At 55.2% G+C, this 20,362-nt stretch overlaps 1 protein-coding gene across 1 annotated transcript in view; it reads right to left on the bottom strand.

The window, feature by feature from the left end:
* The window catches only part of LOC136300350 (gamma-aminobutyric acid receptor subunit gamma-4), a 38,718-nt gene extending 24,533 nt beyond the window's left edge, over nt 1-14,185 (bottom strand). Inside the window, exons 1-3 of the mRNA XM_066202692.1 lie at nt 14,130-14,185; nt 8,784-8,932; nt 8,514-8,581 (exon numbers count right to left, since the gene is read on the bottom strand). Coding sequence (XP_066058789.1) covers nt 8,514-8,581; nt 8,784-8,932; nt 14,130-14,185 — 273 coding nt within the window. The remainder of the gene's footprint in view (nt 1-8,513; nt 8,582-8,783; nt 8,933-14,129) is intronic.
* Between the last annotated feature and the right edge of the window lie 6,177 nt (nt 14,186-20,362).

Here is a 20,362-nt window from a genome sequence, read left to right on the forward strand (position 1 = left end):
CTCTTTGGGTTGATTCTCACACACCTGAAATATCCCATCCTCTCCTGCAGAGATATCTAAACCCTTCGGCTCAGATAAATCAACTTTGCCTTAAAAATAATTCATCCCACCGAGTGACAGCTATTGGTAGAGCTCGGAGTCCATACATCTTCCAAATTTGACACAGCAGCGCTCTCCCTTTGACTTGGAAGAATCGATGTAACGAGGGTCAGAGCACAGATCAGTGCCTGAATCACACACAGCCCTCCTGCCCTGTCCCTGGGCAGCTCCTTCAGGTGATGGTGGTGGGGCCAGCCGTGCTTTGCATCCCCACCGTGCAGCACTGCAGCCTCTGGAGCATGGCAAAACCTCTTTGAATGCCCTGCAAAACTGCGAGCCAGCAGCCAGCACGGCCAGGGCACAGACAGCCCTGTAAGGGGCATCCCCTGGTCACTGGGAATGTGTCACTGCCCCCCTTTAACAAGCAGGGAGCCGGCAGAAACCTCTGGAAAAGGGGGACCGGGTGCAGTGCTGTGACCCCAGACTGTAGGAAAGGTTTTTTGTGCCTCAGGGTGAGGAATGAATGCTCACAGGTCAGGTACAACCAGCTCCTTGGGAAGCACCCACCGGCAGCATCCTTCCCAGGCTGCCTGCAAAAGGTTCGGGGCGAACAAACCCCTCCTGCATTCAGCCCAGCTGAAGAAACGCGAGTTTTCTCCAAAGGCTGGCACAAAATGAATGAGAGATTGAGTCATTCCTGCCAGCAGAAGGGCGGAAATGGGATCCGTGAAGGAATTTACAAGAGCCGATTACTTCATTATGGATGTTGATTTATCCCGTGTTGCCCGAGGGCCAGAGGCTGCCCGAGCTGTGGGCACCTGTGTGCCAGGACTGATGCTGCACTTTAAGAAACCTTTAAGCACAGCCACATTCCCCATTTAGCACCGGGCTGCGACCACAGATGTTAATTAACTTCAGGGCTTTGCTCTCCAGAAATGTCTCCCAGGAAAAGCGCTTTCCCTGCCCCCAGGAGGCCACTGTCCAGATTTTCATGTTTTATTTAGCTCCAAATTTCAGATGCAAACCTCCAGCTTTTCACTCGTCTTCCCTGATAACAGACTCCTTGAGTTTTCTGCACAGCCTGTAAATAAAATACCAACATAGATGTCACACAGAAAATATCTGGAGGGGATTAGTGTATGTTCTGGATAATAAAAGGAGCTGGCTGAATTATTCATAGTGAATAAATCAGCTCTTTTCCGTTTTGGAAGCAAACTTTGACAATTCCGGGAGCTCTTGGGATATGTTTAGGATGGGAGCAACTTATTTATTTCTTCAGACCTTTTGTCGCAGCCCATGGTTTGTCCCGCAAGTCACGCGTGGTCGGCGGCATTCCTCAGTGGCCTGGGGAGGGGGTGGTTTCATAAGGAAAGACAAACTTTTCATGCTGCCCTTCCTGTAGCTGACCTCACTGCTGTGTCAACACCAGCATGAGGGACCCTGACCGCTGCTGAACATCAAGGAATCAGGAGATGCGAGCGCTCTCCAAGCACAGGAGCGTTTGTGAAGACGTGATAAATGCAGCACCGGCTCCGGCAGCTCCGAGCCCGTCACTCAGGCATGGAAAATAACAGCCAGAAAAAGCACTGGGGCTGTTAGTGAGCACCACCAATTCCCCAACACTTTAAATTCATTATGGAGGACCAAAACCCAGCCTAGCCCATGGGTGTGACCTGCAGAACCTCAGCAGGTTTGTGCTGGTGACCAGCCCTCGCTGCACACCGGGCGGGCCGAGGAGAGCCTGCAATCCTTGGCACAGCACTGCAGCGTGCTTTAGACATTGCAATCCACCCTAAAGTGGGTGCATCTGGGCTATTGCCTCCCAGACAGATGATTTGTGAAGGATTTTTAAGTCCTTTCAGTTGAGAAGTGCTGTGCAACTGCTGGAACCTATTATTATCAGGAAAGGAGGGGGGAGGTAGCAAATTTCCTTTACCTATAGGCTTATCTTGTGCTCCAGAGGAACACAGCCGAGCATTTTAAACAGTGTGCCATTTTCAATTCATTTCCTTCCTACTTATTCCAAAGCAGCCAAAGCTAAGTATAATCAAGACTTAAGTGTTCCTTGGAGCCAGACAATTATTACTGGGCTCGGTTTCCCTGTCTTTTAGGGGGAGAAAGGAAGGAATTAACCCAAGCCTTGCAGCGGGACAGTCACCTAGGGCTGTCACACGAGCTGCTTTCCAACACAGCACTTTTTTGGGATGTGGGATGTGCTTCCCCAGCCTCCAGCTGGCCCAGGGCTATCCAGAAGGGTGGCTGAGCTCCTGCAGAGCCCTGCTCCCCTCTCGGGGGTCTCTGTTCCCGCTGCTGGGGTAGCTCAGCCCTTCTCAAGGAGCCGCTGCCTCGCTGCACTCTCCGATAAGGCACCGTCGGCGCGGATTTCACTGCCAGAGCCACGATCCTGCAGCTCAGCCAAGGAGTGTGGAGCAGCAATCCCTGGAAAAAGGGCTCTGCAGACACCCACTGCCTCCCTGCCCCGCTCAGCCATCTCCCCACGGGCAAAGATGAAGTGCCTGAGATCCCCACGCTCTCTCTGTGGCATCAGCCCCCTCCCTAAGCGCTCCCCCTTGTCAGCTTTAACTTTGAAAGCCAAGCCTCCCTCCCTGCCTCCTCGGGATTTACATGAAAGGAGTCAGTGGGGAGTTCTCTTCATTCATGCTGGGCTTATACTTCTAAATTATAAAGTGTGTCAAATGAGGATTTAATTTATATTTAACAAGACAATGTTTGTGAATTAATTATTCATCAGCTGATAACGAATAAACATTTCCCTCTTCCCTCCCTCCCCCTTTTTCACAGTGTTTCCACAAATGCACCCTACGTGCAAATCTATTAAATGCTTTTCTGCAGTACTCCAGATGTGGGAAAATATGTTCTTCACCCTCAATTTCGTGAGAGTGTTGCATGGTAACTAATGTAGCCAAGCAGAGCATTATGAGTTTAATGGCGTGCAGCATCTCCTTCCTGGAGAGACAAGGGGGGGAATAGCCAGCACTTGTATTTGGACATATCACCCTCCTCGGGTTCCAGCCCCACGCTCACAGGCAGAGATAAGAAAACAATTTGCTGTAACAATTGAGATAGGAGCCCAGAAACCCCGCTGGAAATCACGGGTGCTTCTGAGACAGCAGAATCTGGCCCCTGGTGAATGATGGAGGCCAATTTTACTCTTCCCATCTTCATTACCATTAGGTAACGAGATTGAGGTGGTCTGCAACACCAGCAGAAGGGCTGTCATTCTGTTTTGCAACAAAATTTGGCACACAAGGGCATCTCCTCACACAGAGCAAACAGAGGAGTCCTCAGCACCCACACTAGCCCTTACTGCAGTGCCTCTCACCCCAGACACCTGAAGCAGGTAGCCAAGGCAGGTCCCTGGATGACTGGAATGTCTCCATTCACCTTTGCCAGGAGGTGTCTGCAGCATGCTCTCAGCCTTTGGCTCCTCGAGCCTCAAGCCTGGTTTTGTGTAAGAAAGGAAGAAAAGGACATTCAGCTCTGGCCTCTGGGAGGAATCTGAGAAGCTCCGGGCAAGACTTGCTCCATCCCCGAGCTCAGAACAGAAGCACTTCTCCCCTTCTCAGCCATCCTGTCCCTCATGGGCACGTCAGGGACATCCTCAGGGCTGAAAGACACTCAGCCCCAGTAGCTGGCACCCGCTTTACTTCTACAGCGTCATTTCCTGAGAGTTAAGCATCCCTAAAGGAAGGTGATCCAGAGCTCTAGGTGCCCTTGACACCAGTTAAAGCTATAATCTATAGCAAAAAAGCCATTACAAAACAAAACCAGGAGCAAATCCCTCCAGCAAACAACCAGTCAGCGAAAAATCTGAACCCAGAGTCTCCTCCCTCGCCCCAGGCTGCCGCAGCCCTCGCTGGCACCTCTTCCCACAAACACGCCTGGAGAACGAGGGTGGCTCTTTGCACCAGGCTGAGCTTCTGATAATCCAGGGACATCTCAACGCTGTGTTAATGGGAATCTAATTGGGCATCCAGCTCCACCACACAGCTCGGAGAGCCGCAGCACTGTGGGTGATAACTCACTGGGCTCCAGGGGCTGCTGGCCAGTGCTCAGAGGCAGCCAGAGCTCTGGAGGGGCTGGTGGCCCAGTGCATCCTTCTCCTGATGGGGTAAACACAGCTTCCCTCCTCCCTGAGAAGTGCCAAGTGCCCCAACCCCCCCCCCCCCCCCCCCAAAGATTCACAGGGCTGGGGAGGAAATCCCAGTCCACACAGTGACTGGAGTCTTTACTCCACTGATGGTCCCACTTTTCCCCCTGTCCCATTTCTTAGAACCATCTTCTAGCTCTGCTTCTGGTCACTGCCACATTTTGCTTGGACAGCACAGAGGGTCCTTTCCCCAGGGAAGGGAGAATAAAATCTGCTCAGCCACCTAAACGGGAAACAAGCCTGCCATTCTGGTGTACAAAAGGTATCAGGAAATCACTTTACATTTCTTCCCGCTCCAAACCTGCCCACCTTCTGCTGACTCCTGAATGTTAATGTTATTTATGACAAGTGATTGATGAGGGAGACGCAGAATTCACGCCCAGCACGGGGCATTTTCAAATCACCTATTCATTTTTAAGGACCGGAATCAGTTTTGTCTCCTGACATGATTTATCATTTGGAGGCTGGGCAGTGGCTGTGCAGGGCCAGCTTCCAATCCCTGACAGAGCACCAGCAGGATGGAGACAGCAGTGAGTCATTAACCCTTTGAGGGTGAGCAGGGGATCACAGGAAACCCGAATTTAAACCAGATTGCTGAAGTTGGAGCCTTCTACTCCAGCAGCATGCCGGGTCATCCTGTAGCCTCCAGCTGCAGATTTGTAGGCCACAGTGGTCCAAGCTAACAGCCACAGCAATGCTGCTGTGCCTCTTAAAGGCAGAACTTGGGTTTTCATCTTCTACACAGCCTATGTGAGAGGGAAATATTTATGTAAGGCGCTGTCATGGCAATGCACCTAAAAGAGATCAATGGGACATTTCCCCTCCAGTGGACCTTCCAGCCTACACAAGCCTCTCTGTCTGTGGCAGAGTGAAATGTCACTGTGGGCTCCAGAGAGCTCTAGCTCTGAGACAAATTCTAGCTCCCTTCCCTTGGAAATGTGCATTTCCTCAGGTTGTGTATGGGGAAGAGGCGAGATGAGGCACGTGGGGTGGGCCTGGCAACTGGGAGAGGGCAGAGGTTCCCGGGGTGGGATAAGCTATATCCACAGGGACAGGGTGGGAATGACACGTCCCCAGCAAAGACCATCCATCATATGTTTGGTGCCAGCCTGCCAGGGGCTGGCACGACCCACAGAATGACTTAATTCACTGCATCAGCAGGGAAAAGCAAACAAACACAAAACAATTGGGTGAAGCAGCCAAGTCTAGAGGTGACACTGTGGCAGCTTTGTCACTGCCCTTTCCTCTTTCAGGAGACCACGCAGCAGGATGCAGCCTCTCCCATGAGCAGGGGGAAGCACACAGGGTACAGACAGCAGAAATCTGAGGCTCTGAGACCTGGGTCTAGCTGCCTCAGCACCTTTAATATCACCTCAATCTCATGGGAAAAGGTTTCAAAGTTCAAGAGCATCACAGGTTCAAGCTTAAGATGTTACCTAAGGGAACAAGGAAGGAGAGATCCCTAGAGAGCCTACTTGGGGTATCATACAGAGGTGTCTCAAGATCACAGGTGGCTGCTGGGACCCCACAGGGACCCCTGGACTGGCAGCCCCAAGGCACTTCAGAGGGACAGCACAGCCAGTTGTGACTGATACAACAAAACCCCTCAAAATTGTCCACACTGAGCTGCTTCCTCCCTGCCCAAGGAGCTCCTGGCCGTGCCATTCCCACAAACAGCAATCCTTTCCTCAGGTGGGAAGGCCACAGATGGGTGGACCAGCCCCAAGGCAGCAGTTTCCCCAGCAGAACCCTGCAGATGCTGGCCATTCCAACTTGTGGAGCCCCATTTCACAGAGAAAAAGCTTCTGCTGACTCCTAGAAAGAGCCAACCCCATGGGCTGAGCTCTCCCACATGATTTCCTGGTCTCTAGTAAGGGCTGAGTTCACACAGCAGCTTTTCCCCTTAGAGGGGGTGGCTGTTGTCACTGCCTGGTATCTTGTTTTCCCAAAAATACCGGAGATACTGAATGTGCCTGAAGCTCCTGTACCTGCAGCCATTTATGGCTGGTGTTAGCCCAGCAGATCCCAAATCCTGAAAGCCTGGGCTGGACGTAGGTACGTTCTCACATCCCCATCACCATGGCATAAGCTGTGTTTCTTAGGAAACCAGCCTAGCAGCAGTATCCCTGTTTAGGAGGAGAGATGAACTCTGGATGCAGACTGGATTTTAGAAACCACTCTCTGCTATGCTGTTACCACCTGCATGGTTCTGCAGTGCTCCCGTGACAGCGAGGGGAGCAGAGCTTCCAGCAGGGCTGGAAAAGGGTGATGGGAACGGCTGAGAGTGAAAGAGGAGGATGAGGACGTGCTCTGGGTTTTGTGTGGGTTTCTTGGCACATCCCTGTGCAGTGCAAAGCAGGCAGAACAGTAATGTGACCCTGGTGCTCTGTTGGAATCCTGGAGGGTGAAAATTTCAGGCTTTCTCTGCCAAAAGACTCTGACCCTCAAGCAAGCACTACATTTGACCTGAGGCCTTGGAACAGGCTTCCAAAATTGAGTGATGGCACCGGGGTTGTGGGTGTGTAGTTTGAATAGTATTGTGTGATCTCACAGGGTGAAAAACTTGGATTTGAGATTTTAGTATATAGTAATGTATGGGGCAAGATGGAGGGCTTTGGGCATTGTCTAAGCTCTTCTTCTTCACCTTCTTCATGGGTTTAAGTGGTTTTCTGTAATTGGGTGGAAAAGGTCTGCATTGCAGGCCTTGAGTGGTCATTATTGGGCCAAGAGTATAAATAATATAGGTGTCACCTTGTTACTGGGTAATTAAATCACCTTGGAAAGAGTTAGAAGCTCCCCATTTTACCTCATTTCTCTAACTTGCTAGTTAGAGCTCACAGCTCGTGATAAGATAAGAAATAACAAACATCTAAGTCTGAACTCAAAAACTGCATCTCCCAAGTGTTAATCCTGACCTTGGCAGAGGAAGAGAAGCCAGAACCATCCCACAGCAGTGCCTGGAGGGGTGAGCACACCCAGCCCCTGCACTGCTGCTCTTGTGTCACTTTGTTTTCACGGCCACGTCCCCACGGGCTGGAGGGGCTGGTGGCACGTGCTGGCAGCCAGGGGTGACACCCACACAGCTCTGCTGTGGTTCCTCTCCTCGAGACCAGCCACGCTGGAACAGCGCAAGGAAATTCTGAGCCTTGAGGCCGTCCCTGCTGGGCCTCCTGATGGTGCCCTGGTCGTGCCCATCTGGTGGCTCGTGAGCAGGAGCTGCCTGGGGGCACATCCTCGGTGATGGCCGGCCAGAAGGGCTGCTTCAACATGCTCCTCAGAGTGGAACTGGTACTACAGCTTCTGTACCATCCCTCCATCCCCAGAGGTGTTTGTTCCTTGAAGATTTTGTACTTTGGAAACTAAAAATAACTTGCCCATCCTGGGAACTTTTTTTTTTTTCTTTCAGTTTAATGGGGCTGGTTTTGCTCCTGCTCTGTTTTGCATTGAGGGAAACAAGAAAAGCCAAATTGCCCTGGCTGTACCTTGCCTTTGTCCCCTCCACCTCACTTGCCCAGTAGGCTGGAGAAATCCTTCAAAACCTGACAGCAGTCAGGTTTGTTCCTTGCTAGAAAAGGGAAAAAAGACGACTTTGCAGGGAAAATAATAGTAATAATGGCAGTTTCCTGTGGAAATTAAATACTCAACAGTTGCTCTCCGGATCAAAGAGTGTCTCTGTTAAGTGTTTTCACAGCTCTTGGTACAGCTGGGTACTGCTGGGTCCTAAGCCATGAGGAGAAATCATCACAGTCACAGTCCTGCAGGCGGCTCTCTAAGGTGCTGCACTATGAAGAAGAAACCCTGGAGCAGAGGCCCCCCTGCTTTCCCCTTGCTCAGCACCACAGGCCAGGCCTGGGCACCCAAGTTTCACCCAAGTTTCACACTTCCATGGGAGCCATCTCCAGGTACCTCTCTCAGTCCTCCTGGAACACACTGCCCCTGTTCCACCTTGCCCTGAGTATCCTGGTGCCCACACACTTCCCAGGGAGGAGAGGACAAAGCCAGCAGGCAGAAGTGTTTGCCAAAGCAGAGCCCAAAGAGCAGCAGCACCATCCCACTCCTGAGCCCTCAGGCAGGGAAGGGCTGCTGAGCTCACCCAGGGCACTTGGGGACCTTGCTCCTGCCCAGGGATGGTGCTCAGGTCTCTCCAGCTCCCAGCAGGCCAGAGCAGCTCTCACCAAGGGAAAGGACACCTCCTCTCATGCCAACACCACCCTGACACCACATCCAACCAGCATGACACAGCCTGGGGCAGCCCTGGCACGGGGAGGGGACATGGTGGCCCTGCAGCCAGGCCAGCACTCACCATCTGGATGACAGACACCGGCCCGATGCTGTTCACGTAGATATCCACATCAATGAACGTGGGCTTGACTGCAAAGACAAGAAAACAGGCACCATCAGCTGGGGCCAGGGGCATTTGCAGAGGGATGAAGACAAGGGGAATGTCTGGGATGAGCGTGGCTCTATGGCAACAAAAATCCCAGGGCCAGCAGGCACCAAAGCATGGGAAACACAAGACACAGCCAGGCCAGGTCACCACCCGTGGCCACAGGGAGCTTCAGGGGACACTTACTGCCAATGTCAGGCCTCAGCTTGTTGTCGTAGTTCTTGAGCAGCGAGTTGAGGATCTGTGTGGCATCAGTCTCCTGTGCCTTGGGGGTGAGGACCCAGGTTTTATTGATGCTGAGGTAATCGTAATCGTATTCCTCTGTGCTCTCACACCTGGAGAGGAGACACAAAGGGGAGGAGGATGGAGTGTAGCTAAAAGGCAGAGCAGGAGGAGCTCAGGGATCTCCTCTCAGCCACGCTGCTAAGAAGACACAGCTCCCCTGTCACCTTTGCTCCCTTCAGGGTCACCAGACATGCAGGGGCCTTGCCACCGGTGGGAAGGACTAGCATGGAGTGTTCCACCTCCCCCTTAGCTCCTTTTGGAGACACACTGCTCATCCCCGAGGTGTGGGAGCCAGCCCCTGCTTTCCCTGCCTTCCCACTCATCCCACCCAGCAGCTCCTGCTGCCAGAGCTGCCTGTTAACCTCAAATACCTCCACTACTCTGCCTGCTGCTGACACCTGAAGCAGGCTTCCTCTGAGGAAACAGACAGTGACAAAACAGTGTTTTTGGGGAGCAAGACATTTGCAATAAATGCGTTTCAGAGAAAACAGGTCCTAACCTACCATGCAGGCATCGTGCACGTCTGACGTGCCAGGAGCCCAGCCATCTGCCCTGCACAGATCCCTTGGAAATTAAAGCCTTATGCAAACTCCTCTGCCTCCAGGCCAAGACCTGCCACAACCCATTCCCTGCACTCACCAAGCCTTCCTCCCCAGCCCGTGGCGTGAGCTCCCATTTAAAGACGTCCCATCTTCCCAACCTCCCAGTTCCAAGCCAGGCAAGGAAAGCTCCTATCCATCCTCCTTTGGACATGATCCACTTAGCAACAGCTTCTCTCGCCGCCTTTCAAATCTGCCCTCTCTAAACCTTTCGCACTCCTCCCTTTTCCTAGAGGAGTTTTCCTAAACCGTCTAATTAGATTAGGTCCACACGGTCACCCGGGAGATTCCAACCACCTGCCGCTGCTCTGGGCAGCTCATTCACAACTCTGTCCCCGGAATGACACGGCCATATGCGGGAGAGGATGCTCCCACTGCCGGCACAGCCCCCCGCACGTCTGCCGTGTCGGCGTGTCACCTGCTCCGGCGACACGGGAGGGTCTCGCAGCGGGAGCTGCCACCGCGTTGACACTTCCCAGCTGGAGCCTCGCAGCTCCGAGGTGCAGCCAGGCACCACGGACACACATCTCCCCCCAGCGCCCGGGGAGGCACAGCCCGGCCCAGGCACTCGGGAGAGGAGGGGGAGGCGAAAAACCATTAAATCGACACGTTGCGGCCACGATTTCTCAGACGCTCCTCTTTCAAAACTGGCTTTCACAATCGCTTTAAAACTCTCAGCATCTCCGCGGCGCCGGGACGTGTCCCCCGCCAAGGGCCGGGCTGCTCGCAGCTGGCTGCCTGCCGCCGCGCATTAGGTGTTGGTACATCAGCTCATTGTTTCCTGTCTGATTGCGCTGCACTTTCTAACCGTGCTTAAGGAGTGTTAAGCAGCGCTGTCAGGATGCGCTTCCCCATCCGAGCAGCGCTCTCTCTCTCTCTGTCTCTCTCTCTCTGTCTCTCTCGCCGGGCTCTCGCTGTGGCGTTGCCTCCCAAACGCGGGCGAGGAGAGAGAGCTCTGCGCCATCCAGGGGCACAGGGGACCACCGTGAGCCCACCCCGGAGTGTCACTGGGCTAAAATCGGGGGCTGGCCCCGCTCCTGACAAAAACAGAGGGACATGTGCCCGCAGCGCGGCTCAGGGCCAGGGAAAGCGATCCCAACTGCTTCCCCTCGCTGCCACAGCTCGGGGTGATGGAGGCTGCCTCTGGCAAAGTGGGAACAGCCACACCGAAACGTTTTCTCCGTGTTTCCTTGGCCTCACTTGAAGTCACCTGCCAGCACTGAACTCTGCACATGCCCCTGCCCTGCCAAAAATCCTGGTCCTCTGAGAAATTTTAAGGCTACAGCAGAGTCTGAAGCATCCCTTTGGGGGCTGAGCAAACCCTGGCTGGGCTCACCCTGCTCTCAGTCCTCTGGTTTCCCCCCATTTAGTGTCACTGATTAACACCCCAAAGCTTGTGGTTGCATTTCCAGGGAGTCACATCCCTATTACAGATGCAGGGACACTACCAAAAATACGCTTTTTGCTAATGCAGCTAATCCCAGTCGACTAAACCATACTAAGCCATCTTAGCATAAGCAAGCCAGCTTTTGCTGGAGAAAATATACTTTTTTCTGAGTGCCTGTGCACACACAGACACACATCAGCCGTTGTTGGTCAGGAGTGTAACTCTCATGCCACCGTCTGCAAGGCACTGCCTCCTCCCCAGTCTCTCTTCTTGGTGGCCCCACTTTAAACAGAGAAGGGAAGATCTATAGCAGAGGAGAGGCATTAAGGTGACATGTGCATCCTCCCTCCAGCTGCTAATGGAAATGTCACACTGCAGACCTGCAGAGATCCCCAACGTGCTGTGAACACTTGCTGGCCTGGCAGCTCCATCTCCAGGCACAAAGCGACTGGCTTGGTGACAGGGGACAGCCAGTTCTCATATGTCTCTGTGCAGCCAGGGGGAAAGGCAGAGCCGTGTTTCCTCACCTCTGCTTGTTGAGACGTGAGAACACCCTCCTCAGAGCAGGGCCATGGGGCTGGGACACAGCCACAGCAGGGCAGAACTGGGGGCACTGCAAGGAAATCCCTAGTGTTGACAGAGGAGCTGGGGCCATGGCAGCTCCCGCTGGTGCCCCGAGCAGGAGGCTGGCACGGCAGGGAGGTGTCCTTGTGGATGTGCTCACATGTACGGATGAGGTTGGACAATTCTCCCTGGGCAGCCCGTGGCATTACAGCAGGACAGAGCCATGCCTCGGCTCCCTAATTCCCTGTTACTCCAGCAGACACCTGTTTGGCTGAGGCTTCCAAAAACACTGCTGGGGAAAGTCACCTGAAGAGCTGGTGGCTGCCTGCCTCCCCCAGTGCCCAAGCTGTCTGACAAGGTGTTCCCTTGGCAGGAGGAGGAGGAGAAGAGCAACATGTGCCACGAACCCTTGAAGACACTGCTGCTCCTTGCCTGGTAGGGCAGCTGCTGGTGCTTGCCTGGGATGCACACCCACTATTACCCACGAGCTGCTGGTGGCCCTGAGGCAGGAACCTGCCAGCACAGATGCAGATCCCCGGGCTGTATCCAGCCCTGCTGCAAACACAGCTGAAAGCCTTCCCTGCTCCCAAGGAAAAGAGAGCAGCCAAATGCAAGAACCACGTTTCCCTTGGTCGAAAAATACAGTGAGGTCAATTCTAACTACCACATGCTAATGTGACCTTCTAGTCACCCATCCCGATGCCTCCTGGGGTTGTAGGCACAGGGGTTGTAGGCACAAGGGTTGTAGGCACAGGGCTGTTGAGGCAGATGGCTCTGAATTAGAAGCAGGCAGAGGATTTAAGAACAGGGGCTCTAACTGCCCCCTCCCCATTTCACATGTCCTCCTACCTCTGACAACACACTCCATGAAGCCCCAGTGGTCCAACCTGCACAAGGTTTCTACCACCTGCCAAGCCCAGCCTCTGGTGTGGTGATGTGCAGGGCTCCTGCCTTCAGGGCTCAGAGTTGGCTGCCCTGGTCCCAGCAGAGGCAGTGCCCTGGGAAACGCTGGAGAATGAGTCTCTGTGCTGGGGGCACCATCTGGGGAGAGCTGAATCACCTGGACCAAAGCATCCAGCCTGTTCCAGTGCCAGGGGAAGGGTCTTGCACCAGGAGAAGAGCTCACACACAGAGCTCTGCTCACACGGACAGAGCTCCTCACCCCAGCACCTACCATGAGGAACAGGGAAGAGGATATTCGCCCTCCACAGCTGCATCCAGGAAAAATGCAGTGAATGCAGAGCAAGATCCTGATATAACTTGCTCTTTTTCCCCCTCTCACAGGATTCCTCTCCCACTCCATCATGCTCACCCCCCAACCTCCACAGCCACTGCTCCTGCCAAAGCAGGGCTCAGGGTAGAGGCAGACTTGAGGCACTGGGCAGAAGAGAGCTATGGGGTGAACATTCCTGCTCAAGGGTAAGTGAATACAAGATTTAATTGCTCCTCCATGTGATCTTGCAGCTTAGAACTCACCCTCCCGAAATGCAGGGCTCGTGGCAATGCACTGCAGGGACGGTGGGGCACAGGAACCGGGACAACCACAGATCCAGCCCCCTCTCAGCCCTCCAGTGCCCCCTGGCACCTGCATGGATCTCCTCCCGGGAGGTTTTGTGTCAGGGCACGGGAGAGGCTGGGTGTCAGGGCACGAGCAGTGGGGCAGCTCCTGCTCCTGGACCCTGGGAAGGCCAATCCACGCAGGACCATGGCAGGGATGGACTTTGTGCCCACCGCCGGGGTCGGGAAGCATTGGCAGGGCAGACCATTAGTAGCAGGATTCATGCTCCCTGTCCCTGACTGCATCTGTAATGGGATTTGATCGGCTTTAAGGCGGCTTATTCTGCCAATTAGGTTCAGCCAGTAAAATCCCTCTTCCCCCAAGCCCTGGGGGTAACAATCTGCTGACAACATGTTCTTTCCCTATCCAGCCATTAAACTCATCAGCGGGGCTAGGAATTGTAAAAAAAAGCAGAAAAAAAATTTAAAAAGAAACTTGAAACCCCCTTGTGCGTGGGCCCTTTCATCGCTGTTTACAGAGAAGCGCTACGAACGGCTGGCCCTGGGAAAAGCACTGCCACCTGCCCCTGCCTCCGCTCGCCTCCTCGCCCAGCGCGCTGGGGGCACCGGGCTGGCACCGGGCTGGTACCCAGAGCCGCCACCTGCCCCAACCTGTAGAGCAGGGCAGGAGCTGCCGGGCTGCCCGCCCGCTGCCGGGCTGCGCACCCCGCTGGGGCTCCGGGGGCCCGGGGGATGGAGCGCAAGGAAGGGCACCCGAGCTCCTTCCCACCCAGCCCCGACTCCACGTGGAAATGCCCCGGTGATGGATGGAGCTCCCCGGAGGTGCCGAGCTCCCTCTGGTCCTGCTCCGGGCACCCCCAGAAGGGACCCGGCCCCCGGCAGGATTATCCAGAGGGGTGATGGAAGGATGGAGAACGGGATGTCCTCTCGGTCCCGGCATGCGGAGGGGGAGCCCGGAGTGCAGAGGACGTGCGGGCGGCACTCGGTGCTGCCGCGACGGGACCCGCTGGAAGAAGGAGCAGCTGGGGGCGCGGAGCTGCCCAAACCCCCGCTGGAGCCGGCGTGGCGAGCGTGGGGAGATCCGCTGCCACTCTAATCCCATCCCACCGCCCCGACGGGTAAACTGAGGCGGGGAGGGGGCGTCCCGGCCGGCGCGGGGTAGGGGGGGGGGGGACTCACCTGGCTCGCAGGACCGGCCCGAGGGCCAGGCAGAGCAGCAGCACCGTCCCGGGCATCTCTGCGAGGCGAGCAGCGGCCCCGGGGGGGCGGCGGCGGCCGTGCTCCCGCCCGGCGGGGCTCAGCGCGGGGCCGGGCCGGGGGCGGCTCCGGGGCCCCCCCGCCGCCCGCAGCGCCGCGCTCCGGCCCCGCCGCCGCCCGCTCGGGCCCGCGCTCCGCGCCGCCGGCCGCGCACCGCAAAGTTGGGCATCTCTTCTCCGGCCGGCGGCGGCGGGGAGGGGCTGGCGGCCGCTCCTACCGCCCCGCGCAGGGGCCGGCCTCCCCCGCACCCCCGGGGCTGAGCGCCGGCGGGGGGGAGCGCCGAGAGGCACCCGCGCATCTGCCGGAGCCGCGCTGCCGGGGAGCGAGCATCGTCAGCTGGTGCGAGGAGCTCTCGCTCCCCCTCTGCGTAACAAGGCGTTTGATTTCTCTTAATACTCGCCTTTTTTTTTTTTTTCCCCTCGTTCCCATGCACGGCAGTTGGGGTGTTTGTCTAAAAAAAGAAAGAGTGGGTAATTATTGCTAAATTACGCAAGGCGTCAGGCCCCGCCGGGATGAGCTGCCAGCGAAGATGCAGCGGGGAGAGGGTCCTTTCCCACCTGTTGGGGCTGCTGTCCCGCAAAAACAGGCGGGAGGGTGTGTGGGGAGGAGCTGTGGGACTGCTGGGGATCGCGGGTGGGCTGCGGGCTCCCTGCCTGTCACTCTTTCCTTGTCAGGGTTTGCCGAGCTGTACTCGGGCGTTTCTTCACTCTGCCGACACCCGACTGGCCAACAGCAGTGCCAGATTCCTTCCTGGGGGGCTTTGGGCGAGAGCTGCTCAGAACGAACTTCGTTAGACCTGCACTAGGTACCAGTGATTGTCCCTTACTGTATAGTGACAGGCTGAGGGGCAGGAGCTGCTCCCCGGAGAGGCCTGGTCCTGCATCCCCCGGAGCTCTGGGAATTCTGATGGCAAATCCAGCTCCTCTGGACGAGAGCAGGACCATCCCTTTCACTGAGAGCTGACTCTCTCCTCTCACTCCTGCGCCTGTCACAGCCTTCCCCACCCGAGCAGGGGAAAATCACTCCCGTGCTCTCCCCCTGCAGCGTCCCGGTGCTGCTCAGGGCAGGGAGATTCCCGTTCCAAAGGCACACCCGGTGCCTCACAGCCAGGACCAGGCTCGGGGGCGATGGGGATGCCAACAGCAGCACACCTGCGTGGTTTTTCGAGGCTCTCTCCCTTGCTGATGGCTGCAATGATCGCCTTAAACCCTCGGGCGTGAGATCCGAGCGGCCCCAAAGCCACAAGAGGCAGCTGCAGCCATCAGGGCTTCGGGATGGAATTTCCCTAGAACGAAGCAGCTACAGATGATGTTGCCTTCACTTCATGCAAAGAAGCCAGCTCTGGATGGCAGAGTTTATAGGAAGCACATGTCAAAAGAGTAAATAATGAATATCAAAGCAGCAGTGAAGGTGGAAAGAGCTCTTTAAGCTTCAAAGCAAGCCACTGGATTGTTCCAGAAGTTCTTCAGGGATCCAGATGGAGCTGAAGTTGGGAAAGGTGCAAGAATAGCTGCAGGGAAGATGTAGCTGTCAAGGATTCTGGTCACGAGCAGACCACAGAAAATCCAGGGGTTCATATATGTGCTTTCAGCTCCCCCTCAAGACGCAGGATGTGAAGTGGTATGTGGGGAAATTCACAGGGCTGATTTCCTTTGACTACCCCGTTCTGCTCCTTGAGAAGTGACAGATCTGGGGAGGGCTGTGCTCGGAGCAGTGCAGATGGGCTGGGAGATGTTAGGGAACCACAGCATCCCCTCATGATGCTGTTTTGGGGACACCTCCCAGGCAGTTATATGCAGCAGGAGCTTCCTGGCAGTTCTCCTCTCTGGTCTTCTTTATTTTCAGGGGTTTCATTTCATAACTGGTGCTAAGTCTTTTCCTGGAACCAAGGATAAGAATGAAGCCTGTTGATGCTGTTGGAGAGCAAGGGCCCTGCTTTTCAAGCAAACACCTTATTTATCAGCAGCACAGGCTCAGCTGGGGACAAATCCATTTCAAATTCCCAGTGAATGGTTCTGACCAGGAAAACCACCCTCAGTCCAAATGCTGAGAAGGACAAAGTGTCCTGCTCTTATGTTTTGGGAGGGAGCAGGCCCTATTTTCCACTTTGAAGAGACATTTGTTTTGAGGTCTACTGTCATGAGATTCGAAACTTAAACAGGAGATGCAATGTTTTATTCAAGATGTTTTTTATCCCTTCTGGTATTGCAGTTTAACCGGCAAACTAATAAAACCTATTATTTACAGAGTCCTCATGAGCCCGGAGCCTGGGGGGCCAAGCTGCCACAGCAAATGAGGGTTTGGTTGTGCAGTCCTCACTGCAAGATTTAGCTCTGGGAGACAAGGAGATAATTCCAGTCCCGGCCCAAGGATCCCAAACCTTGCAAGGATGGCAGTGCTCTGGGAGGGATGAGCCTGGGCACATCTGCAGCCCTTTCCAAACCCCTCTGGGCTGTCTCAGAGCTCCTTTTCGGGGTGTGTGCTGCCTGCTCCTGCTCTGGGGGTGGGCTTGGGGCTCAGGCTGGAGCAGCAGGGGAAGGCAGGAGGAAAAGCTCTGCCTCCTCTTGCCCGTGCAAAGGGCTGGTCACTGCTCACCTCAGGAGACTGCTCTGCTTCTGGGCTACATCAGAGTGGGGAAAAATAATATCCCAAGGTGTTCAGGAGCTCATTTCTGAGAGAGCTCAGGCTCCTGGCACTTGCACGAGCTCCCTCACACAGGTATGTCTCTCTCCAGGCTGGAGGAGCACCTGCAGCAGGGCTGGAGGACCCCAGGCACTGACAGACCCCACGGAGCTCTGCAGGGACAGGTCAGGTCTGAGAGCACTGCTGGCAGAGCTGGGCACTCCAGGACAAGGAACTGCCAGCACATTCACAGGCAGCAGTGCCAGGGCCATGCAGCAGACTGCTCTGAAGGGCTGCATGGAGGTGAACTCGCCTTCCCCTCCTCCCTCACTCCGCACGTCATATGGCTGAGGACAGAGCACGGGTAGAGCCGCTGTCCTTGGTGCTCTCTGTCCTCCTGGCACTGAACTGGTCCTTGAGCTGTCAGCGAGCCACAGCCTCCCCTGGGAGCAGCGCAGGGTCAGGCCGAGCCCTCTCCCCACGGCCAGGGCCCTGTGCTCTGGCAGAGGGCAGGGGCTGGTCCCTCTCCTGACACACCTGGAGGAAAGAGGGGAAGGACAGCTGAGGAGAAGCTGGTTACGGGGTCCCTCTGCAAAACCTGGAGGATGAAAAGCCCTGCATAAGGCTTGATCCTGTTGTCTGACTTGGGCCATGTCCTGTGCAGTAGAAACAGTTGTTTACTCTACCAGGGCTTTTGTTCAACATAACCTGTGTTTTGTCTTTTTCAAGCTCGCCAGGCACAGCAGCAGATGCTGTATCTGGGCTCACATGACATCAGTAACAGCTTCAGCTGGGCTCTGCCTCCCCACCTTTACGGACAGCAATGATAGATGAAGCAGACAGGGCACAGTTTGGTTTTTAGGTGCTGGAGTGAACTTGCATTGCTGACAGATTTAAAAAAAAAGAAAGTGTTTGGAGGCTGAACAAATGTGACGTGAATATTTTCCAAGGAGAGTGAAGGGTGTGGGAGGACAGCCCAGGCCGTAGCAGGAGCTGGTGCAAGCTGTCCCGGGGGTGACGAGAGCGTTGACGGGAGCGAGAACTTTACCTTCATCCTCTGCTGCTGTGCCAGGCCTGAAGGAGTCTCTGCTTCCCTCCCATTGCAGGCAGCCCCTTTCAAAGTTAGTTTCTCAGCATAAAGAGATCACCAAATGCTAGGTGATCTGATCCTGTGTGTCAGAAGAGCTCTTGCTGTCACCCTGGGGATGGGAAAGGTGCCATTTCCTGTGCTTTTATGGCTCTGCTTTTCTGAAACCCTCCCCAACCCAGGGCTTAACATGTTACAGTTCTCCTAGGGATTGAGATGCAAAAAGAGAAAATGTACACGGGAAAGGTTGGGAAGGGGAAGAGAACTGGCAGCGTTTGACAGAAAAAAGGGGAAAATCTCAGCAAACTGAGCACCAGGTGTTTCAGTACATTTTTCAAGTGCAATTTGCAGCTATGCCATCCCTTACATCTGATGTGACACGTCCAGCACAGGACCATGAGCTGGTAGTTCAGACCCCAGAATAACTCCCATCCTTATTTTAAATACTGTGCAACTGCTGACACAAACTTTGGGGACGTGCAGCTGCAGGAACAGGAACAGGAACAGCTGCTCCTCTTCTCTGTAGAAACGTGGCTGCTTCTGGATGGAGGTGCACTACTTGTCACCCCATGCCACAGTGGTTCAGGGAAGGGGAAAAGCAGCCAGAAAGGTCATGGATCCAACAAAAAACTGTCATTGGGATGCAAACTGTGTTGGGCACAGCGATTCCTGCCATGGCTGCTCAACAGCTGGGGAAAACTTGGGGTTCTCCGGAGGACAGGCTGGGATTCAGGGCAGAGTCAACACGTGGAAGGTGGTGCTGACCATCAAAACCCCCTGGCCAGCAGTGACTCTGCCTGGCCCTTTCCCTGCTGCAGCCCTGAGGGCACAGCTGAGGCCACATCAGCACCTGCAGACCCCGCAGAATTTAAGGAAAGGAGAGAGGGAGGCACAGCTGCCTTTTAATTGTTAATACCTGGAGGCATTTCTGCCCAGGGGCGTGGGGATTTCAATGCCTCCTCTCTACACTGGCTCAGGAATGTTTATACACCAGTAAATAATGGGAACTGCTCATCTGTGTCCGAGTGTGGATGTTCAATTACAGCCCTCCCCTCTCCTGCTGATCCCAGCCCTGCTCTCCGCTCTCCTCTCGCCCCGGCTCTGTGCTCTGCTGGCAGTTTGACATTTTGTCAGCCTGAGGATAATGCAGGACTCTTGACAAGCGGAGAAAACCGGGAAAGGAGCTTTCCTCCCCGAGCTGAGGCAGAGCACAGCCCCTCCTGCAGCAGGTGCTGCCTGATCCGGGGTCCCGGGGGCTGTTCTGTGCTGCTGTGATGGGGCTGACTCTGAAGCTCTGTGACGGTTGCCTGCAGCAAGCCCGTTTCTTCACGCCTCTTTCCTTCTTGGGAGTTCTTAGACATTTTCCAGGCCTCTTTAATTTCCTCCAGCATCTCCTGTGCAAAAGAGGGAAACACCTTTCTCTTTCAAAATGCCTGAATTCGAGGGACACATTTTAGAGGGGCTGGTTTTTATTGTTTTTAGGGGAGGCAGTTCTTAGGACCGTGGCCCTGAGTGCCACCCCAACAGCAGGAGCTCAGCAGGGAGGTGACCAGCTGAGAACAGGCTTGGCAGACCCGGAGGCACTTTGCCCAGCCAGCACACCTGGCTGAGGGCAGGGGCTGCTCCTGCTCCTTCCCTGCAGCAGTTTGGCAGGTCCTCCTGCCCCCCTGCCCCAAAGCATCATCCATGCAGGGAGAAAGGAGCTGCACTGCTGTTACCCACTCCCAGATGGGGGAATTAACAGGACTTCCTCTCCTCAATGCCCTCTTGGCCCAGGTGGGACACAGCAGCACAGCTGAACCCCCCAGCAGCCCTGAGAGCCCCCCAAGATTCTGGATTTTGGATCAAAATGAAAGGATTTTCTTTCCATTTTCCCTGTGTGTACCGATGTAAAATTGCACTTAAGGATATTCCTACCGACAGATGAATATTTTGTATTTCTCAAAAGACGGGTATTTGGTCAGATCTGTTTGCTAAAACTGCAGGCTCTGCAATCCTGCCATCAGGGTGTCGTCCCTGGGCAGAGCTGCTCCCCAGCCCAGAGCCCACCCAGCTGCTGTCTGTCCATTGCTGGCGCTGCCATTTGCACCCTTTCCCCCATCCTGGTGCTCCTCAGTCCATGCTCGCGGGAGTTCATGGAGAGATGCCAGCACTGCTGTGCTCCTCAGCTCTAAGATCCCCCGTGGAACACTGACCTAGATCAACCCTGTGCTGCACAGGGCTGTGCTGCTGTGGCTGCTGGGCACGGCCAGCCTCACCCAGGTACCCCCGCCCCGGGATTGTCCTTCCCAACCCAAAGTGTGCAAACCCGGAGCAAACCACCAACAGTCAGTGCTGCTGTGTCCAGCACCCACCTGCCCTCTCCCCTCTGGTCTCCCCCTCCATCCCAGCCCCTGTGCCAGCAGCGATCAGGGGCAGCTGAAGTGCAGAGGAGCAGACACTGCCC

This window comes from Chamaea fasciata, unplaced genomic scaffold (assembly GCF_029207755.1).
Source record: "Chamaea fasciata isolate MVZ Bird 193981 ecotype frontalis unplaced genomic scaffold, bChaFas1.0.hap1 SCAF_22, whole genome shotgun sequence".
In the NCBI taxonomy this organism is placed as follows: domain Eukaryota; kingdom Metazoa; phylum Chordata; class Aves; order Passeriformes; family Sylviidae; genus Chamaea; species Chamaea fasciata.